Here is a 26066-nt window from a genome sequence, read left to right on the forward strand (position 1 = left end):
AAAAGGTTTGTGAAACAAATCTCAGTAATCTTGTCCTACTCCAGTGAGGTCTGGAGTTCATGACACGAAAATTACGCGTAATCCAGGATTAGGAGACAACAACTCACAAGAAATAAGGACAATAATCCAACTCTGTGATAGAAGTAAGGCACACCTACTCATAGAAAACATTTGCGAATCACACTAAGATATTCAAGAATAATCCACTTGTAAGACTAGAGTATGATAAACTTTGTGTAGAAAAATATCTTTGTAAACCAGGCTTAGATATCACATGATGAACCAAACAAAGATATGAGCTGACACAACTACTCAAAGAAAAACATTTGTGACTGTAGACCCCTCAAGGATTTGGAGAGCAGGCCTTTGCCAAAGCACGTACATCACTGAAGCTAATTAGAGAAAATACACACTGGCAGTTCCTGGCACAGATAAGGTTGTTGTCATTTTTAGGAGCTCATAATTTAACAGTTTGCTAAAACATTATTAATGTGTTTTCCATAGAGGGAGATTTTCTTGGTATACATCTGCAGCAGAGAGTAATGAGTCTGCTTTAGGCTCCCTCCAGCCCCCAACTCTCTGACTACACAGCACTGTCACTTGGCAGCACCTCAAGGAAGTGGAAGGAGTAAATTGCGATGTCGCTGGCATTCAAGGCACAATGGCCTGGAATTGTGCCAGCGGAAAAATGGTCAAAGGGAAGGGTTGGCAGCAGTCAGCTTTATTCTCATCTGCAATGACAAGTGAAACAAACATATGTACTAAAAGCCAGACTCTAAAACTGTCAGATGCAGGCAATGGTTAATGCCATTGGTGTGGGAAATGAGCCATAAAATTTGCACCCAAAACTATTCCTGCATCACTAGATCTGCAATCCCTCTTATGTTATATGTTCTGTTATGGTATGTTAGTTCTGCAATTGGTACAGCTCTATAGCACTACAGGCTTTCTGGAGGGTTTCCTTCTGGGAGGATGTGGGGTATTTTGTAGAGACGAATCTGGTCAGTATAGTTTTGTTTCCTTATTTATCTATATCTACTGTTGTAGTGTTTTCGTTTGGTCGCCTGCTCCCAGTTTCATTCATTATGACTGTGTTTCAGTCATCCCCCTTGTTTGGTCTTGTGTCAATTAGTGCAAGTCTGTGTTTGTGCATTTTGTGCGTACTGCCTACGTGTCTTTGGTCTTGGGTACCATTCTCTCACTCATGCCTAAAGTCGCTGGAGCTTATTCACAAAGCTAAATTTACAAGTAGATACATCGACATGTATAAATATATTCTTACACTTTATGGTGAATTTACTGCTTTTGACTATTCTCCATTTCAGTCTATATATTTGGTACAAAGTGTACGTACATGTAGGCTCCACGTTCGAAACAGTATGTAAAGTAACTGCGGCCAAAAAGGACCCAAACTATAGTAAATCTACTCTAGCTCTGACAATATCGGAATTAGCCTGTCGTGTCTAAATATTTTTTCAAACATATAATATTCCTAGTTATCATTTATATTCTAAAATTGGTGAATGTCCGGCTTTTGATCTACAGCTATCACGGGGGGCTCTCCAATTATGGAAAGAGGCAGGTTTCTAATATTTGGGGGATTTTTTTTAACATCTCAAATTTGATTACCCACGAGATCCTTAATGTAAATCTTAGGATACAACACTTTCCCAACAGCTGGGTGCCAGGTACACAGCTCTTTCATTTAGGTTGAATCAAATTTCTAGCTTTTTAAAAACAAATTATGTAATGACCAACAATCTAGCCTCTTGGATTTTAAACCAATTATATGTTCAGGGCTTAAGCGGTGTTGGCAATTGGTATTCTTGCTTAGCACAACTTGGCGAACAGAAATTGATTGATAACTTTTTAGCTAAACCTTTAAAGGAAACCGGGTGCAATGTTAGCAAAAAGGAATGGCAGCCCATATGCGAAGCAGGCCATAGAGCACTATGAGCAGCCAACTATAAAAGAATGGCCTTCTTGTCACGTTGGCTTACTTATTACACACTGAAAAGACTGTATAAGTTGTTTCCGGCTTCCTCTAAGTGTTGCTTTAGATGCGAGGATCTAGAGTCTTGGAACCACATTTTTTAGAATTGTCGTAAACTACACCAATTTTGGTCAGACATATTCCAAAGGATCAATCAATCATTAGCAATGGCAGTTTGTATTATTCCCTCTCTTAAATTAGTTCTTTTTCGGTGTTCTTCAGAGGTTCAGCACTTGTCAAACCACCAGCAATATTTTTGCTCTATTTCTGTTGCAGTGGCCAGATCCCTGATCCTTCAGAAATGGAAATCTAATAAGAAACGCTCGATTCAGCATTGGCAAGATAAGATGGCTAAGACTCATATCTGGAAAGAATCATATGCTGAACGCATAGGGTCAGTTCGTAGATTTATAGCGACTTGGTCATGGGTTCTCTAATAATTCATTTTAGAAAAATTATTAGGCTGCAATGGGAGTTAAATTCTTATATTAATGATATGTCAGTGCTGGATGTAAGGATGATGTAAAATAATTTGCTGCTATCGATATAATCAATGTTATTGGTTGTTTTTATGGATATGTGCGATATCTGCACTATATTTGGCATTTGGCTATCAGTACTTTACTTGTATTTTCAACCCTTTGGATGCATCGGATGGCCTACGACCGTCCGACGTCATGGGTGGCGTGTGCGTCGGATGGCCGGGAACCGTCCGATTTGAGCACATGTGAAATTTTCCCACACTGAGGGAAAATTTTGGCTGCAGCCAAAGGGTTAATATCAATTGCACTTTAGAGCTGGATCTAAAGATGATGTCAATAATTTTGCTGCTATTAAGGTAATCAGTTTCGGCTGCAGCTCTTCTTGAATTTGGCTGTATTTGCACTTTATCTTAGATGTCATGATCAACAATGTATTTTCATTGTACTGGCACTCTCTTTGTCTTATATGAATTAATGGTGATATTGGACAAGAGTTGTTTTATGTAATTGTGCAAGAGGTTCTTCATTTTACTTTCTAATAATAAGATGGCTGGAAATGTACTCAATTAAAAATAAAATCTACTCTAGCTCTGACCTGAACTAAGTTCAGCAACACACATGGCCAACCACTGGCCCAGATTTTTGTACTGGGGTGAATGTAAGACATTGTTCTGCATTCTGTTCATCAACTGTGTTTTTTGCAATTTTCACCCCAAGTGTGCTGGGTATACTCAGACGTGAGTCCCAGGCTCGCCACACCACTGGAGTCAAGCTATCCAGGCTGAATGACGGCTGATAGCCAGAAACCGGTCCTTGGATGCTTGATTCCGTTCTGGGAAAGACATGGCTTGGTAGTTCGGGCTGGACTGTTCCCATGTGGCACAGGGTCAAGGCTGATTTGCATATAGCCATTGTCTGACCTAGGGTGGTGTGGAGTGCAAAAAAACGATGGATTTAGGCCCAGATCTTTGTACTGGGGTGAATGTAAGACATTGTTCTGCATTCTGTCCATCAACTGTGTTTTTTGCAACCACTGGTACCACAACACCCTCCGATAGAAAATAATTGTAATTATATTTATATAGCACTCACTACACCAGATGAGGCGCTGAAGTGCTTTACACGGTGCAGCACACTGTCCAGACCCCAAGGTTAGCAGTTAGTCCAGTCTTATTGGTTATTGTTGATGATTGCGATAGTCTTGGTTTTTCAAGCAAACTATCCCAAGCATTCATTTCAATTTCTCTGCAGTAGATTAAAGTAACAGACGTTAGGTGTGATTGTTAGTGGAGAAAGGGAGCATGTGAGTTCATGCAGATGTTTGATGGGGCTTATAGATGAGCAAGAAGTGATTAGGTAGTGTTAGGTTGCAAGGTTATCACTTTCCCCTAAGCAGAGTTTGTGATATTTAAGGTGAGTTATGGACGATGTGCAGAAATAGATTAATAGTGATTAAGGCAAATGCACGTGTCTTAGAAATGTGGGGCTCAAAGAGAAAAGGCATGAAGAGGATGGAAAGGAAGGTGAGAGTCATTTAGAAGTAAAAATAGTGATTAAGTAAAACATATATGTGATGTAGGCAAGGTCTTAAAATAGAATCCCACAGGAAGCAATATTAAAATTTATGTATTTATTTTTAGCTTTTAAAAATATATGTTCCTTTAAGTTAATGTTTAAAACATTGTATATAAATATAAAATAAATAATAGTTTTAACTTTTTAAATTCAAAATTAAATATAACTGATTTCTTAAAAAATATTTACATTAATTTGAGTTACATCTGTACTTAACTTTTTGTAATTTAAATATATATATAAATAGTTAAATATAAATATTTTTACTTCGGGTGTGGAGAGTACGGCCTAACTGTGCTCCCAACAGTCCATTGTTCAAATATGAAAAGCATTGTTTATATAAAATAATTAAGAAGAAAAAATCACAGAGCATTTAATTTCTAATTTTTTTTGTGTAAATGTAATGTGTACTGTGCCCTACTTAACATGTGTAAACTAACTGTTAGTCAAAAGTCAAATAGTCAAAACGAGCTTTATTCGATTTTAGGCATATAAAATCATAAAAGCAGGCAATACAATCATCTCATCACAGTTCTAAAAACCTAAATAAAATATATACAAATTCATGGAAGCATTCGATTTGCTACAGGTTTTTCCTACTTTGTAAACAGTTTTGGCAGATTGGCAGATGGCATCGTTGTCGAAATAGTACATCAGAATATACGAACTACTCATGTGTGTCCCCACAGCTTCTAGGCATTTATAGTTTTTCTCGCTCTCAATACATTTTTCAGGAACCCACCATTGTTGCAGTGCAATAGTAGCTATCCAGCATCTGTATATACAGTAGAGCTGGGCGACATTGTCTCCAACCCCCCTGTTTTAATATAGGTTTAATCCATCTACATCTTTCATTTGCGTAGAATTTGCAGAATAGGATCACATGAATAGTAGTTTGCGAAGAGATATTGTTACATGTTCACAAGCTAAGATCCCTTGACCGGTTGTTCATGTCAGGATAACTGACCAAATGATGAAAAACCCCAAATCTGAAACGTGTTAACACGTATCTATCATACCCCCCGATACAGCACAGTAGATACGGTTGAATAGTACATATTATAGTGGTTATTAAGTGCTGAACCACCGTGGGTTTTTCATTTCCATGGCTAACCTATTATCCTCCAAGACATTCATGCAAACTTTTTTTAAACTCCTCCCGGTTTATTGAATTCATCGTTTCCGGTTGGGAGAAATACTCTGGGGGCCCTATGTCTTGAATAAAGTTTTTCACATATCTTAACCAGGTAATCCTGTTTGCATGGTCTAGTCTCTTTGCATCGGTTAGGATTTCCTTATTTAACCCTGTGCTCGTGGAGGTCCATATTCTGTGCCAAAGCAGCACAGGTTGTGCCTTAATTAAGACTGAAATGTATGGGACACCTAGCTCGCTATGGCAATTAAAACTGAGACACTCGCAGGTGCTGCCAATATGAATCTTAAGAAAGCGTTTTCAACTTGCTGAATTGGTGTTCAATCATGGGGTCCCCATATGCCTGCCCCAAAGATAGCTACACTCAACCATTTGGCATTGTAAATCTTCAAGAGAATTTCAGGGGGCCTTTTACCCAGTTTTTTAGAAAAATGTATCAATGCCGCTGTGGACTTCATAAACAGGAGACTCCTAGTTTTGATTGCTTGTGTCTAGGACCCAGTATAATTAAGTAGAACGCCCAGGTAAGTAAATGATTTTATGAATTCTACCCTGCTACCCCCGTCTTGGAAACTTCTGCATTTTTGTTTGCCTCTCCCGCAGGTCATTATAAAACTTTTCTTTTTATTCATTTTTAGACCAAAAGTGTCCATAAAACTAGTAAAAAGTAAGAGCCCGCTGTAAACCAATCTGGGTGCGTGCCATAAGTACAGCATCATCAGCACAGAGAAGGGAGACTATCGGCACTTATGTACATATGGTGGGTCCCTGGCGTTACAAAAGGGGGTGTAAAAGGGGGTGGTGATGGACGGAGCATCTGAATCAATCAAACACTCACACCCAGTCAAAAGATCTGGGTTTAATCCATCACCGTTCTTTAGCCCACTCTGCCACCCCAGTTCAGATTTGGCCATATGCAAATCAGTCTGACCCTGTGCCTCATGGGAACAGTCCAGCCCGAACTGTCAAGCCATGTCTTCTCTGGACCGGAAACAAGCTTCCGAGGACCAGTTTCTGGCATTCCAGCCGTCTTCAGCCCGGCTTGCTTGAATCCAGTGGCAAAGTGAGCAAGGGACTCACGTCTGAGCATACCCTGCCACACTTATGGCGGCCAAAAGCGGTACAAAAGGGGGTGGTGATGGACGGAGCATCTGAATCAATCACCAACTCCTGTTCCAACGCATTAGTGTAAAGAGTGAACAGGAATGGTGCCAAAACCCACCCTTGCCTCACTCCCCTCTCCACATTGAATGACGCTGTACATTCTCCGTTTGACCCGTATCCGACTTTGGCTGTAGCCCAGGGTATAATTGTCCTAAAAACTGGATTATAATAGGGTCGACATTGTTAGTCTTTAATCATTAGATCTGGAAAATGCGCCTAAAACTGTTGAATCTGTCAAGGAAGAAAGAGGAGTATGTGCAGTGGCAACCTCCAACCATATTTAACAGAAAAGTAAAAAGTGTTTCTGCACAGGGTTAAAGTAAAACAGTCCCAGGAAATGCAGTTGTGCGAAACATGTTGCAAATCTAATCATTACCACATTGATCAGCTTATCTACAGTAGCTAGCAACTGAGCTGATCCGCTTGGATCTGCTTGGAGCCGCTATGGTAAGTGAAAATGCCATGCCAGCTCGCTATTCACACGTCTAATTGATAGGGCTAGGGCAGATTGTTACTTCCTACCCCCGGGCATAAGCAGTGATTAGAGGGACTCATCGATCAAACTGTTGGCATGGAGCGAATAATGAACATGGCACAGAGAGCCATGTCGGGGATTTTTGAATCTGTACAACAAGCTGATAGGTTTACAAACTGGCCGTGGGACAAGAGGTTTAGCCAAATGAGCAAATGTTGAAAATGCTAGTCGTTAGGTATCCAGTCTTGATTTTCATAAGAAAAATCCATCACAAATTTGCTGCAACTGAACCAATTAGACTAATGCGTCTGATGATTATGATTTCCAGTGGAAAATATTTGTTTGTGGGTTGCAGATAATACCTATGGAATATTGGTAAAATACTGAGATGCCTATACTTCTGGTTCAGGACTAGGTCAAGGGGATCTAGTGAAAAGTTTGGGAAATGTGACTACAAAAAATCTGAAACTTGCAATACTACAATGAAGAATGGGTATGGCCCAGTTTAAGTGGTGGTCCAAATGTAAATTGTTATAGGTGTGGTACCACAATTTATATTTCTGCCAGAACTACAATGCTTTTTATTTAGGCTTTCAGAAATCAATAGACAAAGCCAGTCTTTCCATATTTGTGCCGACATTTGCCAACAAATCCAGTCAAAGAGCTCCTGAGTTTAGGACGGGATGTAACTTTTTAACTGTCTCTGATCCTCTGATTCACTAGAGTAGAGGGTTTGTAACTGGCAAAACACAAAATATGTTTAGAAATGGTTACTGATTCAGTATTTGAAAGGGACTTGTTTAGGGCATCCTTTACCAGTACAAAATGAGTACCCTATATATCATGGTTTGAGTACATAATTGAAGTTGCAAACCATTGAAAAGTTACCAACTTCCAAGTTGGGGTGGTACCTCGTTTTCAAAAGGGAAGCATCTGTCTTGGAGCCGAACCTTTACGAACTGGGATAGCACCTTCAAGGGGAGTAAGGAGTGGTCCGATGGACCATTGTCTCCTCTCCAGTGAGTTTTTGTTTAACTGAAAATCTTTTTTTTTGAAGCAGCCCTGTTTCCATTAAGCAAATCGAACTCCTTTAAAAACTATATTTTCAGTTTAGAAATGCAAAGGCAGGCATGGTGGTCTACCGTCTCTTGCAGGAGAACACAGCAGTGCTGTGTTCTCCTGTGGATTAAGTCTATTTGCAGCTAATCAGGGAATCACAATTTGTCATCTGCTGGTTGTTCCGCGACCCTCTCTGAATTGTTATTTAATGATTTGACAAAATAGCTTAGTGGTCACAAAAAGTCTGTATGCAAATTGTGACCGCTTTTTGTGACCTCAGCTTTAGTACATATGGGGCCAGATGTAGGAGCCCTAATACCGGTCGGAAACGGCCGATTTTGGCCGTTTCCGACCGGTATTAGGGTTTTCAGATGTAGGGGGCTGAAAAATACAGAATTGGTGTATTTACCGATTCGGTAAAATTACCGATCCGGTAAATTACCGAATCGGTAAATATACCGATTCTGTAATTACAAATATAGGTGGCACCGTTTACAGTGCCACAGGCCTTTCAGATTCGGTATTTTACCACCCAATACAATTGGATGGTAAAATACCAAATCCAGGTGTGCATGCACATGTGTGCATGTACACCTATGCCATGTGACAGACAGACATGCCCTTAGGGTATGTCTGTGTGCCACATGGCACACATGCCTGTATTTGGGGTGCTAGAGGGTGTCAAAGTGACACCCCCTGCACCCTTGCTTGAATCGGTATTTACCGAATCTGTAAATACAGATTCGGTAATGCCCATTGATTCCTATGGGCTTCAATGCCCATAGGAATCAATGGGCATTACCGAATCGGTATTTACAGAATCGGTAAATACCGAATCTTAACGATTCGGTATTTACCGATTCTGTAATACCTACATCCCCCCCCTCTATTTTACCACTTCTTAAATACCGAATCGGTAAAATTCGGTATTTAAGAAGTGGTAAAATAAAATTACCTACGTCTAGGCCATGGTCCTTACAGAGCAGAGTCCATCAGGAAATTGGCTGATATTGTTCTGAAAATGAACTCCATAATTTGCGATTACTTAAATGCTTACGCAAACTTAAGGAATGTTGCGATTCCTTAATTTTGCGATGCGGTTTTACTTATACATCGCGTTTTGCGAATCTTTTGTCGTAAACGCTGCTTTTTTGCGAATCGCAGTGTTTGCAACTAAAAATCAGTTTCATACATATGCCCCTTGTTTCCGATAGAATATATAGGTTGTCAATGACTGAGAGTCAGACAGGAAGACTTGATTTTATTACATCTATGCACAATGAGTGTAGTTAACTTTCATGTGAACACGCAAAGTTTTGCGGCGCTCTATAGGTTAGATTCACAAAAGGCATTGGTAAGTGCAAGCACGCTCGACTAGGCCGAATGGGCCTGGTTCACCGAAAAGATTGGTGCAGAAAGGCAGCGGTTTGTAAACATGACTAGAGGCAGCGGCAGCTGGTGAATAGATGGATGATTGATGGATGACTGCACCTACATAGCGCATACTAAACATTCCGTCTCTGGGCGCTGATGTGTCTGTTACCTGACCTGAGTCCAGCCTAGGTTTAAGGGAAAAGAAACACCATTCCAGCTGTTTGAGGTCCCAGGTACCTTATCAGGAAATTTGACGTGACAAACAGTCAAGTGCGTAAATCTTGTAGATGCTTGGGAGGTGGCAATTAAGGTGGCGATCCCTAATCTTTCTTATCGATGATGGTGTACATAATATACATTGTGGTGTAGTGGCCGGAGCTGCGGACTTGGGAGCTCGGGAACCGGGTTTGAGTCTCGGCATCAGCTCAACATCCTGTGATTCTAGGCAAATCACTTAGGGGCATATTAACAAGCGGCAGCGATAATTATCGCTGACCGCTGTTAGAGTGAGAAAATCTATCGTCGGCTATCGCTGGAGATAATCTCCATGTTAGCGTTGTATTACCAACTCTTAACGCCTTGGAGATAAAAATCCCAGTGATAGCGGGGATTATCGCTGTTTTCAACTGAATATCGCTGATTTTCCAGCGATATTCCATTGAAAATGGCGATACCCTTGTTGATAGGGCAGGGTAATCTTAGCCATGTAATCCACCTCCCATAGGATTACATGGCTAAATCAGGTCACAAGCAGGCGTTAGGAAAGTAGCGTTAGCTGTGCTTAGCGTTACTTTTCCTAACGCTCTGCTTGTTAGCGTGCAGCTTGATAATAGGAGTAATGTTGCTTAGCGTCATTTCTCCTATTATTTTGTTCTGGAACGCCCACTTTGCATCTCATTAGAGATGCAAAGCTGGGCGTTGTTGTAAGGCTCGCTAAATCAGCAAAACACGCGATAGCGTGTCTTTGCTGATAAGGCGATTAAATTATCACTGCTTTTCGCAAAAGTGGCGATAATTTCATATCGCCGCCTTGGTAATATGCCCCAAAATCTCTGTGCCTGCCGAAAATAAATGTATCCTTGTGTAATCAGTGACTGATGCAACTGCAATGCAACTGGTGGTCATGTAAAAAGCACTCAAATACCTTCGGGTCAAGTTGGCGCTATAAAAAACTTCAAGAAAAAAAAAGCTTGCCTCGGTCTCAGAATAATTTATAGGCGTCAGGTAGGGCCAATGAGAAAGCACTGTTGGTGTCTCCTTCACACACTGCAGAAAGTGGCACACGCATCAAAAACGTAAATAATAAAAATATAAAGAGGCTCTATTCAATACCAGTCTCAAACAAATATTTGACTACCAAATAGGGCCCTATTTGGTAGTCAAATATTTGTTTGAGACTACTGTTTTTTGCAGTGTTCTTGTTTTTAATTAGAGGGCAAAACAGTCTACAGAATAAAATGTCCCTTCTTTCTGTTTTTGCCACCCTATTTTAACTCACCACATATTTCTTTCTTTGCACTGCACCGATTCCCGTATTCATTCTATCTACTTCATGGTCAGAGCAGTGATTGTGGGCTAGACTCACAAATTCCTTTCAGAGAGTGGGAGTGGAGATGGTCTCAAGGATCTACAGACGCCCCACGGCCATGGATGACCAAATGAGAATATAGATCATCACAAGACATTTGATGGGAATCCATTTTCACTGATAATCACCTGTGTTCACGATCATAGTTCATTGTCGCGTACTTTACATTTAGGCTCAATAGGAATCTCTGTATTCTTCACTGATTTAATTACAGTAGTGCCTATCGAATGGATGAATAGATCCATTCCTTTTAGACCCCTGATTCTCTGGTTGTATTACGATTGTTGTATGGGGATACGAACCAAGGCAGGTCTTTAAATATCCCTTGGACCCCCTTTCCCTGTGTGTTGTTATGGTCTATTCAATAATGACAAGTAGAAAATACATTCTAATCAAACATTCAGCTATGAAGACAGGGGAGGCTTCAGTTATTTTCTTTCCAGAGAGGCCCTGGAGTTCAATTCTAGTTATGTGTGGAAGGCAGCCCTGCTAAATCTTTATTACTTTGGGCCAGGTCACGTTTATTCTGACTGTTTCCATATAATGGAGAAGTGTGGCTCAGGGGTTAGAGGCGGGAGACCCGGAAGCTGAGATCGGCCCTGGACCAGGGTTCAATTCCCCGCCTCGGCAGGTCTTGGGCTCAAAAAATTCCACGGACTCGATAATTCTCGCTCCGGTGCCTTCTCAACTCACGGGTTCACACTCTGCGACTCTGGGCAATAGCTTGCTTAATCTCCACAACGGCCCCTCGCGGCGGGATGCCTGGCTTTCACCTTGTGGATACCCTGCCGGGGTTATCTCACAGGGGAATACCAGGATGGGTTCCCTAAGCAAGCGCCGGGAAACCCTTTGTGGGTAGCTGTATGCTATATAAGCTCAAATACATTTACATTTACATAAAAGATCTTTATTTTGGACGTTGTAGTTTCAGGTGATGCATTTACCGAGTGCTGTTCAGTGACATTGAGGGATTTATGTTATGAAAACATACCCATATTTTTCCCAACATGTAAAATGATGCTTGCAAAAATGACCTACAAGCCAGCAGCTCAGTTTCCGGGGGAAAAAATCACACAATGTTAATGTGCCCTTAACCAGAAATGAAACAGAAATATATTGATCTGCTGTTGTTAATAGTCCTCCTGAAACAGCCGCGTGCAGCATCGAGAGCTTGGCCGCTTGCCCAATTGAATTCATTGTAGGCGCCTCAGACCCCAGGGCATGGCAGAGCTGACTGGTCCATGATGCCAATGACACATATTAGCCAATCAGAAAACAGAATCTCTCAGAACCCTGCTGGACAATCACTTACATGTCCGCACGCAGGGGCGGCTCTAGGCTCATGGCGGCCCTGTGCAAAGAGCGTAGGTAGGGGGCCCCGGAAGAGGGGGTCCAGGCGGGGCTGAGCGCGGAGGCCAGTGAAGAGGGGGGGTCAGGGTGTTTGGAAGTGGAACAGAGCTGGAGGCCGCCAAATCACTGCCAGGGTCCGCCACGTAAATATGTATCCATTCTCAGAGCATTATATATTAAGGATATATATTGGCGTGGTAGCCCCTGGGGTTTGGTGGCCCTGTGCATGTGCTTAGCTTGCACATGCCTAAGGCCGCCCCTGCCCCACGTCCTTCCAGTGGCTGATTTTAGATGTATGCTTTAATACGGTGATTTTGAAGCAAGACATATTTCATTTCTGGGTCTCTTGAAAGCGCATCTGTACACTGACCTGGCAGGCAGTGGCCGAGACATTTTGCACTTTTGATTTAAACTGTGCCCGAGTTTCCTAACTGCCCAAGAATATAAATTACAAAAGGGAAATGCGTTTTAATGAGGGTAATCTTGGCTCACGTTTGATATCTTGGACTCAGCAGCAAGGCAATTGAAATCGCAAATGTCTGACATGTTGTATGTCACCAACAAACCAAACATAAAGGCAGCTATATAGATTCATTAAATGTTTTCACCGAGTTTAAGCAAAACCAGATAAAATTAATAAGAAAGATAAAACGAAAATGGAGCAAAACTGGTGTGGGATTCAGAAGCTAAATGTAAAGGGTTTTGCGGTAAAAATCAAACAAAAATAGAAAAATATAAAAAAATGTCCAAGGGTCCTCTGGAGGTCTGGTTGTGTCCTAGGGACCTTAGGTTGATGACAAGTTGAACTCAGCAGCGGCTGGTGCAGGTAAGCGTGGTTGGGCCTTGCGGGGCAGAGCCAGGGGGATGTCGACAGACGGCGGAATAGAGCAAATTGAATAAATAAATAACTCCTATTCCGTCGTCCGTCGACATCCCCCCCGCAGTGTCCCGCCCCACCGCGCTTACCTGCACCGCCCACTGCTGGTTGAACTAGAGTTTGTTTTTGGTCACAATCTAGAGTTCTGCCTTGTCCGCAGAAATATGTGAAAAATGTTGAAAACAGTGGTGTAAAAAAGGTCCCCAGGCCCGTGCAGTGCGGGGGGGCCCGAGCCCCTGGGGAGCGTCCTCAGCGCAGTGCCCTGACCTGAGCGCTCCTGAGTGAGTTCGGAGGGGGGGGCCTCCATCTACATGGCAGGGGGTCCTCTCAAGTTTCGTTACACCACTGGTAAAAAATAGAAAATGTAAAGGGCAAACAATCAGAAGGCTTTATCAGAATTTTATCGGATTCATCAGGCAGGAGCCCTTGGTGAATATCAGACATCTGGTCGTGAAAGCTCAAAATAGGACAAGTACACCCAGCAATACTGGCCCTCTGCTGGATCCGGCATAGCAAGTGGGCCCAGAGAAGATTTTCACATTTGAACTTAGTAACGTCTACTTCTGGTGCAATGCGGATCCTAAAGTCCCAATCGATCAAATGGGGAGAGGATGTAGCCTAACAGCTAGTGCAGTCGACCTCAAAATCTGGGGAACCGGGTTGGAGTCTTGGTAACGACTCTCAACATCCTGTGATTCTGGGCAAAGTAATTTAATCTCCCCGTGCCTAACAAAAATGAATGTGTCCCTTTGTAACCCAACTGGTGCTAATGTAAAGCGCTCTGATACCTTTGGGTCAAGTTTGCTCTATATAAAACACCTGTAAGTGTCTCAAAGTCATCATATCCCCTTTTTCCAGACTATTTTGTATTTTCTACTCTGAAAGAGTGCTTATTTCTGGTGCTAGAGCACTTTGCAGCAATAAATCTAACAGTGCATTTTCAGTCTTTATATTCATGGGGCTCCCTTCACCGCTATCCCATTGTTGGTTATCCCAGTCCCCTTATGAAGCCTCCCATCACCTTTAGGGAGCACCCCCACATTCAGGGCCCGCTTTAGCACTGGTGGTGCCCTGTGTGACAATGTGTATTGCCCCCCCATGACCACCTCTGCCACAGATTCCCTCTCTACCACCACTTAACAGTGGCCCTCAAGTCTCCATAACCACTCCCTCTCAGATTAATTTATTTTTATAGCACCACTCATACCAGTGTAGGGTGTCAGAGCACTTTACATCACACACACATTGCACAGAGACAATAATACATGTGTAAATCAGTGTATAGGGAATGTTACATAAGACAGAGGACTAATGGTGTAGGAGTCACGTGTCATCCATTCTGGCAGGCAGTATAGTTTAAGAGTCCTTGGTCTGGAAAAACAAAAATTCAAGGATTTAATACTTAACACCGTTGTTAGGGGTTCTCTTTAATAGTAAGAATTGATTTCTTCCCAAATTAAGCCTTTTTGCAAGATTAGGTTACTGAAAGACTGCTCAAAAAGCCATATAGCTCTAATAAAAACCTTGCAGTTTGCATGCAGCTCTTTGATAACAGTTAACAGCTCACTGTTCTATATTAGGGTTTTATCTTATAAACTGCAAGTAACAAAAGGATCTCTCTGACAAAAGCAGAAACCCACTGACCTATTTACATTATATGTATTTTGTGATCTGCACGGTGCACATTCTTTGCCGCAGGCGTATTAACCCTCTGCGCTACTTTAGGATGAGTCAAAACTTCCACTAGACAAAACTCACTAACTCTCCAGGAACATTAATCACTGGAGCAGAGGAGACAAAGAATCCAGAGTGATGCACTTCTTGAAGGGACACAGCTGGCATCAGAGTAATCCATTGGTGAATCTCAATGCAGCAAGTTCATGTCATCTCCCGACATCCTTTATTGAGCATCACCCCTCTGGAGCTCTTGACATCATGTGTGCAGGTGACCGATTCATGCAGGGGTGGGAGGTGCTGTAATTCTCAAGACCCATAGTTTGAATACCTCATTTACCTTGTTTATTCATCTTCACTGCAGGTTTGGTCTCTCAGACCAAGTTAGCTGCAGCTCTGGGGTTGGATAAATGTAGTAATAATAACATCATGATTTCTAGCTAAGTCAGTGGTGTACCTGAAGCTCATGTGGTGCAGGGGGGTCCAGATGCAGTATGAAAGTGTGGCCTGAACTTCTACTGCCACCTAACAATTGCATTGGCCTTCAGCCTATGAAAGAATCAGGCCTGACTCCAAGTAGCAGGGATTGTCTTAGGGTTTGAAAGGCAGAGCATTTTAACAGAGCACATGCGGCTTGGGCCTGTTTAGTGGACACCACTCTAATTCAGGCAAAATAATATTCAGAACAATAAAAAGGAAGCATCCTTATCATGTGGAAATTCTTAAAATCTCTGAGAGGGTAAGCCACAGATAGACAGGCCTCGCTCAAAAAAAAGCCATAGGCAGTTGGCTCGCTCTAGGATGTAGTCTTGCTCTTCCTCTCCACACCCTCGAATTCTAATCATTCTCCTAAACACTGGTGGATCCAGGTGGAAGCTACTTGAGGAGATCTGAGAGCTAAAGCTTTACATTAAGAAGTATATGCTAGAGGACTAGTGATCTTATTTGGAGGAAACAACCCGCAGAACAGGTATTAATGATAAGAAGAAAACTAAGTAATACTTGTGTTCATACAGAAGGTGATAAAGGGCCACCCGAATATATGACATTACAACGCAAACAATTAAACCGCATGCATTTACACCGCATGCGTTTACAACGCAACTCCCATTACATTGCATGATTTTACAACGCATGCTATTACAACGCTTTTTCTTAGAAACTAACATTACAATGCATACGATTACAATGCATACAATTATAACGCATACCATTACAACGAATAATACTTTTAGGGCAACAGTGGGCTAAGTGTTGGATAGTGTAGGTGTAAAAAGTACTATTCCCATTCCAGTGAGTGCAACAGTAGGGTAAGTATTGGAAAGTGTAGGGGTACAAGATTAATTGTCCCATGTACCCCAAAACCCATACCCACCCCAAAACAAAAAAATCTCAATTACCTACCTTATAATGCGTCATAATGACATGTGTTGTAATGGTATGCTTTGTAATGGCATGCATTGTAGTGACATGCATTGTAATGGCATGCTTTGTAATGGCATGCAATATAAAGGCAGTTGCATTGTAACAGCTGGGTTGTAAAGGAATTGGGTTGTAATGACTGCGTTTTAATGGTTGTTTCGCCCGCCACCCTACTAACAGCTCAGCTTTTAAAAGTCAGAAATCTACTCCTGTTGGATTACTACTCTTAGACTTGGAGTAGATAGCTAGACTTTATATGATCCACAAGGAAATCTGGTGAGAACTGCTGTAAATCTACAGCAATCGTAGATTTTCAGGATTTCTCTATGTCACAAAATAAACTGAGATGTGATTTGGTGGAAAGTTTTTGTTGGACGGTGGTTTATTAGTAGATGCAGGTAGGTACCCACAGTTAGCAATAACACCACAATCTCAAAAAAGGTCCAGTCAAGTCTCAATAAATTATTCCTTGATCAACCCTTGGCAGCTTGGCAGAAGAAAAGCTAGGCTTAATTTAGGAGACAGGTTTGTAAAACATTTATTTTCACCAAAACCATGAGTAAGTAAAAGACACAACGCAATAAAAATCCAACAACAATTTATAAAAATAGAGACAATTTTTTCTTTTGAATGTCACCAGAATGAAAAACATCCAATGTAGGGAACCAGAAATATGAATTTTTATAGATTAAATAAAAAAAATTGTTTTCTATTTGCAAAATGTATAAAACGTCACTCGCGGCTATCTGGTTGCACTGGATTGGGACAAAGTCAGAGTTTCAGGCTGACCACGATGCAACACAGGTTGGATACAAGGAGTGCTAAGTTTCAGTCAAGATTTTACCTTCGCACTTAGGGGCCAATTACGATGCCAGTCGGAAAGGTTCCAAATGGCATTCAGTTTGTCCGAACCCGAATCGGAAACTGTGTTTCTGAACAACAGATTACAATGTTAGGTAACCGATCGGACCTTCTGACTCAGTTCCAACTGGCATTCGGACACTCTGAGTCAGTCAAAGCAGAATTGTAGAGCTCTATGGTCCACGTTTCCAACCAAGCGAATACGATGTCAGATCCGGATAGCCTTTCCAAATTGGTTTGTCTGGCATGGATTGGCTGTTGAAATCTGACTTTTGGGGGCCGTAGCAGGCCAGAGGCCTTCAGTTTGGGCCTGTGGGGGTACCCATGGGTCCCCTCTTTGCAACCATGCAGAGTGTGGCAGGCACCATGGGTGCCCACCACAGGGTGCAAGGTTGTCTGCAACTACCCTTTTCTTCAATGGGAGCCTGTGTAGTCGGTCGGAACACAGGCACCGATTGAAATCAATGAAAGTCCGATCGAATAGTGTTCGGAAACATCGTAATCGGTCAGTTGGACTCCCCAAATCCGATTCGGTCAGAAATGAGGCCCTTAGTCACTTTTTTGGAGCGTTTCTCTCATCGACAGGCTCGTCAGTAGGTCCTTGGGGCTTTTGGATCCAATGTTCGATTCGCCGAAAGCGGCCTGCTCCTGTACAATGTCTCAGTGGTTCTTTGTGCTCGACAACAGGGAGCTCCGGAGCTTTCAGCAGAACAAACGAGCATGGTCAGGCCGATTCTACAATGAAGGCTTGACTCTCAACGTCAAACTGATTTTCTCACTGAGCTTTTTATCAGACTTTGGTAAAAAAGTTCCCAAACTTGCAGATCTTCTTCTGAAAGGTTTACTTTGGGTCGGAAAGTGTCCACCAGCACCAGCCAAGGGTTCAGGAGCTCCGGTTTGCCTCCTGGTGTCGGTGACTCAATCTCCCACAATGCACTTGGTCATCCAGGAAAATCCAGGTAAAGCTGATCAGCTGGAGCAGTCCTTTCAGTGGATGATGGAGGTGTTTTTTTCCAGCACTTTTCTACCTGTTGCTGCTCAGGGAGTCCACTCTTTATCCTTTAAGACAAGCAAATTCCTTTATTGTGTGGAGCTTTGAGAGTGCAGCAGTTGAAGTCCTTCTGAGCGCAAGACTTCTTTGGTGCTGTCCAAGGGTCCAGCAGGGCAGCCCTTCTTCTCCAGATGTTTCAGGCGGGGATCTGAGGTGCTCCTGCAGATCTCCCATATAATGTATTCCTCATTCTGGGGTGGCAAGAGGGGGGTCCCCTTAACCAGTGGGGTTCAAGTAGCCAACCCCTGCCATGTCAACGTCTTGGGAAATGTAGCATGTTTTTGTCCGAGATTGCACATTTCTCCAAAAATCAAAAAGGAGAAAATCTCACCTTGGAGTTCAGGTCAGGCTAAACCAACACTTCAGGTGTGGCTAATTTTTTCCTATGCTTCCCTTCCAGCCCCTCATCTAATCCAATTAGAAGGATTTCCATCTGGCTGGGGATCAAGGAAATGGGAGCTAGCCTGGGTCCTGCGACAACTGTGCTTCTTCCTTTGAAGTTCAGTTTATCTTCCCAGCCCCCTTCTTGTCCATGGTTTCTACAGGAAGCAAATCTCCTCCCACAAAATAGCTGTTTTGTTTCAGCCCCGGTCCTCTTCACACCTAATCAGGTAGCAGCTTGGCTCAGGCTGTGAGAGGCTAGCCAATCAGAAGAGGCTGCTACATGGCTGTTTGAGGTAACTTCAGGAAAGTAAGTTCTAAAATTCCTTTCTTGTAATAAGTATAGTAAATCCGACCTTGGCAAGTTATTGGATTTATTGTTATGATTATGTTGACACTTTGAATTATGTTGCTAGCTGACTCCTGTGAAAAGTTAGACTTTATTAAAGTTTCATAAAGCCTTCCCATGTTAGCCTACAGAGCTGGCAGCTCTGAAAAGGCGTGAGTTTGCACCACAAATCCTTAATTTCCGCCAACATTTAGGTGGTGGTCCGACCTCTGAGGTCAGTTCGTCGACAAGTCAACTTGTAATATGGACGGCAGTGTTGCACCTCTGTACCGTCCAATAGAGGCTGCCTTTCCCCAACCCCTACCCCCGCAGTGTGCTGGCGATGTCAGCAGTCCAGCCGCGGTCTGCGCTAAGCCAATCAGCCCAATTATAATATGGCAGACGGCTCAGTGTAGTTGGACCACCACGGCCGGGATGGCGGTCCATGGGCCACCGAACTTATAATAAGGCCCTAAGTCTGGATGTTTAGTTCAGCTTGCAAAAGAGAAAAAAAGCATCTTACTTACACCTTTAAAAAAGTTTACAAAAAGATTTTTTATTTTTCTTCCAATTTCTCTATTATACAAAAAGACCAGCACAGCCAACGCATTTCATGCCTAACTTGGAATTTTTCAGGACAAGAATACGTTTTGTGATGTGTCATCATGCTTAATGTTCGAATGTATCATGTCTCTCCTCATACATGTAATCCGATTAGTGGCAACCTTTGCAAGGTTGATCCTCAGAAATTGTCATATTGTTACATGGGACGTAAATACAGCAAAATGATGATACAAAAGAGAGATGATTAAAATAAGGAATTGAGCCACTAATACAATTATTTGTAGGAGGATTGGCACTAAAACGGCGAACATTAAGGCCTTCATTACATTTTTTTCTTTTCTTAAATTAATCATTTTATATTTAAGCAGGAAATTGGGGCTCCACATTCTGGCCCTCACAATTTTTGTTTTTAATCTTATAGATACTAGGTGCTCACACACCTGTCCTGATGATGATCTAAACTAAATGAGATTGAAACGCCGTCGACCATAGACAACCTAACTCCTTATTTTATTACATAAAAAACTATCCTAAGGAGCTTAGCATCTTTTTGTTTAACTGGATGCATGTTTCAATTTTTTCCACTCACTATAGCACTGGATCATAACAATTGTACAAAAAAGATAAAAAAGAAGATGATAGTCTGCAATGAATAATTAATTGCATTACAATACCTGGCCCCCTCGGCCTCAGCTATATGGCCAAGGCAGACCATGTGGTGCCCCCACAAACATCCCTTTTTGAATTGCGGCTTGTGTTGCTGCACTTTTTCGGACTGCAGCACAAGCCACAGTTGAAAAAGGGATGTTTTTGACAGCCTACACTGCAGTCGCATCCTAATCTGGTGGTTGGAACTGCCGACTACATGTTGGCTGGACCCAATCCCACAACGATGGCGATCAGACACTTGTCCGGCCTACATCGTAATGACCTCCTAAATGTGTAGATTATGGGCCAGATGTAGGAGCCCAAATACCGGTCGGTAACGGCCGAATTCGCCCGTTACCGACCGGTATTTGGTGATTGGGATGTAGGGGCATCATTTTACAGATTCGGTAAATTTACCGAATCGGTAATTATACCGATTCGGTAAAACCCAGATGTAGGTGGGACTCTTCTGAGTCCCAAAGGCCTTATAGATTCGGTATTTTACCACCCAATCCAATTGGGTGGTAAAATACCGAATCCTGGTGTGCATGCACATGTGTGCATGCACACCTATGCCATGTGACAGACAGATATGCCCTTAGGGCATGTCTGTGTGCCACATAGCACACATGCCTGTATTTGGGGTGCTAGAGGGTGTCAAAGTGACACCCCCTGCACCCTTGCTGGAATCGGTATTTACCGAATCGGTAAATACTGATTCGGTAATGCCCATTGATTCCTATGGGCTTCAATGCCCATAGGAATCAATGTGCATTACCGAATCAGTATTTACAGAATCGGTAAATACCGAATCTTAACGATTCGGTATTTACAGAATCTGTACTACCTACATCCCCCCCCCTCTATTTTACCACTTCTTAAATACAGAATCGGTAAAATTCGGTATTTAAGAAATGGTAAAATAGAATTACCTACATCTAGGCCTATATCTGTAGTAAATGCACTTTTATCACAGAGTTGCCCACCAGGTAAAGGTCAGGAAACATCAAGATAAATTTGAAAAACTTTGCAAATAGGTGTGTCATACTTTACAATCTAAATCCAATCTATTGTTAATCTTGAATACAGCAGACGTTTCACATGGAAATGTTATGGAAATGCACAAATTAACTGTGTTAGTTTGTATACATTCCTTTGTGCAGACAAGGAATCTATAGGATCTTTCCTATCATTTTACCTGCTCTATAGACTTGGTTTGAAATAATGCTATCATGTATATTTAATGAATTTCTTTATGCTAACTCATAAGATGCTATTGAATGAACAATGGCTTCTACGAAGTTCAGTAATTATTTATCATATGCATTGATAAAAGTATTGGAATAATAACTCCTAGTCTACCAGTTAATTCATTTTTTTAAGCTGCTATATTTAAGTCTCTCTCACTCACAAAAATCTGGAGTTGACTTTTGCTATATGTTATGAAAGATGTGTTGACTATTAACCCCTTGGGTGCTCATGACGAGGTCAGCTCGTCATGAGCCACTTCGCTCCGGTGCTCATGACGAGCTGAGCTCGGCATGACCGCGCCCGTTCCGTGGAACGCTCGCATGCTGGGCTGATTCCCCTGCTGTGCTGAGCGGTCCATTGGAACGGGCGTGGTCATGACGAGCTCAGCTCGTCATGAGCACCAGAGCGCCGTAGCTCATGACGAGCTGACCTTGCATGAGCACCGGGGTGCTGTACGTGCCCCCGCCCCCCCCAGCACAGCGGGGGAATGTGCCCCGAACAGAAGGGGTTAAAATGTTGAATATAATTTACATTATATATTTACTGCACAACTAACTGATTTGTTTTGTTCTCATTACAGATTCTCTGAGTGGTTGCAGATTTTCGCAACGACACTACGTTTGAGCCAAAAGTGGAGGGGAAGCAGAAAAGAACTCACTTTTTAAAGCAATCCTTTGCTTTACGCTGGGATGAGTGCAGGCAGAGTCAACCCTTATAGTGTAGTATCCTCAGAAGAAGAAGGACTCCGGTTGACCACCATGCCAGGAGTAAATGGCTTTGGCAATGGTAAGATCCACACCAGGAGGAAGTGTCGGAACAGGTTTGTGAAGAAAAATGGGCAGTGTAATGTCCAGTTTACAAACATGGATGACAAGTCTCAGAGATACATCGCTGACATGTTCACGACTTGCGTAGACATTCGATGGAGGTACATGCTAATGATATTTACTCTTGCCTTCTTGATATCCTGGTTGCTTTTCGGCCTCATTTTCTGGTTAATCGCATTCTTGCACGGAGACTTAGAAAACCCTGCTGGAGATGAGAACTTCAAGCCTTGTGTTCTTCAAGTAAATGGATTTATGGCTGCTTTCTTGTTTTCCATTGAAACACAAACAACAATTGGATATGGATTCCGATGTGTAACAGAGGAATGCCCAATTGCTATTTTCATGGTGGTCTTTCAGTCAATTGTTGGATGCATAATAGACTCTTTTATGATTGGTGCAATTATGGCAAAGATGGCTCGGCCTAAGAAAAGGGCACAAACTTTACTCTTCAGCCATCATGCAGTGATAGCCATGAGAGATGGGAAACTTAGCTTGATGTGGAGAGTCGGAAATCTTAGGAAGAGCCACATTGTCGAAGCTCATGTCAGAGCTCAGCTAATTAAGCCTCGAATCACAGAAGAAGGGGAATATATACCACTCGACCAAATAGATATCAACGTTGGGTTTGATAAAGGCTTAGACCGTATTTTCTTGGTATCTCCAATTACAATTCTTCATGAAATTGATGAAGAAAGCCCACTGTTTGGGATAAGCCAGCAGGACTTGGAATCGGCTGATTTTGAAATTGTGGTTATTCTTGAAGGGATGGTGGAAGCGACAGCCATGACAGCACAAGCCCGAAGCTCATACTTGGCCAATGAAATTTTGTGGGGCCACCGCTTCGAGCCTGTCCTATTTGAGGAGAAAAACCAATACAAAGTAGACTACTCTCATTTCCACAAAACCTATGAGGTTCCATCAACTCCGCGGTGCAGTGCGAAGGAGATGGTGGAGAATAAGTTTTTGCTTCCGGGCAACAACACTTTCTGCTACGAGAATGAACTGGCTTTTATGAGCCGTGATGAGGATGATGATGATGAGGATGAAGATAGTAGGGGTATGGGAAATTTGAGTCCTGACAGCAGACATGAATTTGACAGACTTCAGGCAACAATAGCATTGGACCAGAGGTCATACAGAAGGGAGTCGGAAATATGACCTTTGTTGACCAGTTTAATTTGTTTATTTTGGTTATCCCTTTTTCCCTCGCCTAAAAAAGGAACCCATACAATTATGCAGAACAATGCAAGTGCCATAGAAATGTTCTATTTATTTTGTTATTTCGAAATAGGTTCTTTGCAATAACAACAGAAAGGTCTGTGAAAGAAAGAGGTTTCAATCTGTTCGGTGCTTGAACTACCATTTACTGACACAAGTTATTTGAAACTGGAGGAAAACTCTTTAAAATTGGTCACTCACTGGATTAGTTCATGGCAGGCTTCTTGCATGCAGAGGATTTCATTCAGTGGAAGCTGAAATGTTTTTTCCAAGCTTGACAGAGAAATAATTAAAATAGTAAATTCAATATGTAGAAAATTGGAGACTTTTTTAGCGACTTTAGCAAAGTGCTCATTATTTTTTCACACTAGTTTAAAGAGAATAAGCACTAAGGAAATTAACTGAAATACGTGCAGATAATGTTGGATAATGTTCCATGGTTCTGGTGTAAATTGAAAACAATGATATGGATTGGTTACACAGAAAAAGTGAGATGATGCAGTCAGAAAGAGAAGCACATTTTTCAAAGGTTCTGATCAAGTGTCAGCATCTGGTCTTCTGCCATCAGGTTGAAGTAGAAGGACACTATTACCAAGCTGAGCTTCGGAAACTCTTGACCAGCAACGACAAGCACAACTCTAGATCAGGATAGCCACAACACGTCTCCAGAATGCTCCTCCTGACAAACGCATTTGAAGGGTTTGAGAAGCACATGGTCTTGAGTCTTAGACAAGCACATTTCCTTGCATCTTTGTAGCGTCCATGTCTATGTCTGTAAGGATATATAAGTATATGCCATGCTAGTGAAAATAATTGTTGCCCAGTAATAATATTAATAATAATACAGAGTTTTATAAAGCGCGTACAGTTACCTCAACCGGAGGTGTCCCGGCGCTTAAAGTACACACTATTTCCGGAAATTTAGTAATAAATGCACATTCACACATTTGTTACTAAAGTGTGAAGGTCAAATTCCATTTTATAGTATGCAGTATACAGTAAAGCCCATGAGAAAGCACTGCATACTATCTCACAGAGCTCATGTTAAAATGATTTGACAGAGAAAATCATTCCGCTAATAGTCATGCACTCATTTTATGTGATGTTCTCTCAATGCAAGTATTTAACAAGCGTATGGCATAAATCATATATTCAGATGCACCGATTGTGACATGCTATTCATTAGCGTTGTTCAGGAAGGAAAGAGGCATCATGGCCCACTCGAGGCTACCATTCTCACTAATCTGAGCAGTCCACTCTCTCAACAATGGTAATAAATAGCATTTTACACTCTGCATGTATACAACACATTGGCCTACAATATTGCCCTATAATGTTGGGAGCCATGCCTTAAACTTCAAAAAACTTCAAATGTTTATATTTTTGTTATTCAGATTTCAATGTAGATATGTTCATTTTCCTTAAACATTGATTTTGCAAAGCAATTGAGAAACAGTTACAACAGGGATAAAATCCAGTAATGTTAATTGCAGATGCATATAATAATACAAGGATGCGAGGAATTTTTTTTTTTAAGACTATAAGATAATGTGGAAGTGGCCATGAGAGTAAAGTACAATAACAATATCTTCAATAATGTCAGAACAAATCCGTTTTTCACATCAGTAGACATGTTCAAAATTAGATTGTTGAACCTGTTTCCAGAAAATGACATATGGGAGCATTGCTTAAAGATGGGTGATTCAAAAGGTTTTAATCCCTTAATTGAATTTGTTTTTGGTAATATTGTCTTCACAATATCTATTGCCTTGTTTAGTTAAACATGCAAACACCAAACCCCACTTTCCAAGTATGGACTAAAGGTAAAAAAATATGTTACCAAATCCCAAAGACATATATATATATAGATATATATATATATTTCAAAACCTATCCTGTTGAGGACAGGGTGAGTCGCACATATATATATTTAAATTTTTTATTTTTTTGCAAAATTCCATAACGTTATGACTGTATTTTCATTGACTCATCCAAGTGGTGCCAGTCTTTCAGATCATTGTTCATTCATCCAAGAGCAAATTTCAATCTTTGAGTGCAGTCAAACTTTGTTTGATATACAAATGGATGAATAAACAGTGACGAAATGCGAAGGTTTTAGGCATGTAAGTATGCGTGCATATGTGTATATATACATATATATATGTATATGTATATATATATATACAAAATAATATATGTATATGTGTGTGTATATATATATGTATATATATATATATATATGTGTGTGTTTATACATATATACATATTCATTTGTGTGTATCTGTACATACTGATGCACAACTCATTGACAAAACTGTAGATTTTTGCAAATGTCCGATATACAAATATTCTGATATATGCATTATGCATATATATATATATATATATATATATATATATATATATATATATATATATATATATATATATATATATATATATAAACATATACATAAAATTTACTTTATACCTTTGTGAAGGTCACAATGTAGATGTTGCCTAGCAACACAGTGGAATTCTCAGTTTTGACTGTCGTTTAAGAGTGAAATACTCCATGCTGCTGGCAGCATCAAAGTGAGTAGGACTGCCAGGGTGGAACTGTAGTTTTAATTTTGATTTTAAAAATAAAAACAACATGAATAAAAAAAGAAAAGTATGAGGCCAGGAAATCGTTTGTGTTTTGATGTCCGCGTTTTTCTCCAATGAGTCTCAGACTCAGAAACAGAAGCTCTTTCCTGCTGGGATTGGCAG

At 41.4% G+C, this 26066-nt stretch overlaps 1 protein-coding gene across 1 annotated transcript in view; it reads left to right on the forward strand.

The window, feature by feature from the left end:
- Positions 1-25648, forward strand: part of LOC147684781 (ATP-sensitive inward rectifier potassium channel 12) — a 214188-nt gene extending 188540 nt beyond the window's left edge. Inside the window, exon 2 of the mRNA XM_086940637.1 lies at positions 21851-25648. Coding sequence (XP_086796763.1) covers positions 21960-23255 — 1296 coding nt within the window. The 5' untranslated portion in view covers positions 21851-21959 and the 3' untranslated portion in view covers positions 23256-25648. The remainder of the gene's footprint in view (positions 1-21850) is intronic.
- The last annotated feature ends 418 nt before the right edge of the window (positions 25649-26066 follow it).

The sequence above is a fragment of the Lissotriton vulgaris genome, chromosome 10 (genome assembly GCF_964263255.1).
Source record: "Lissotriton vulgaris chromosome 10, aLisVul1.2, whole genome shotgun sequence".
Taxonomy (NCBI): Eukaryota; Metazoa; Chordata; class Amphibia; order Caudata; family Salamandridae; genus Lissotriton; species Lissotriton vulgaris.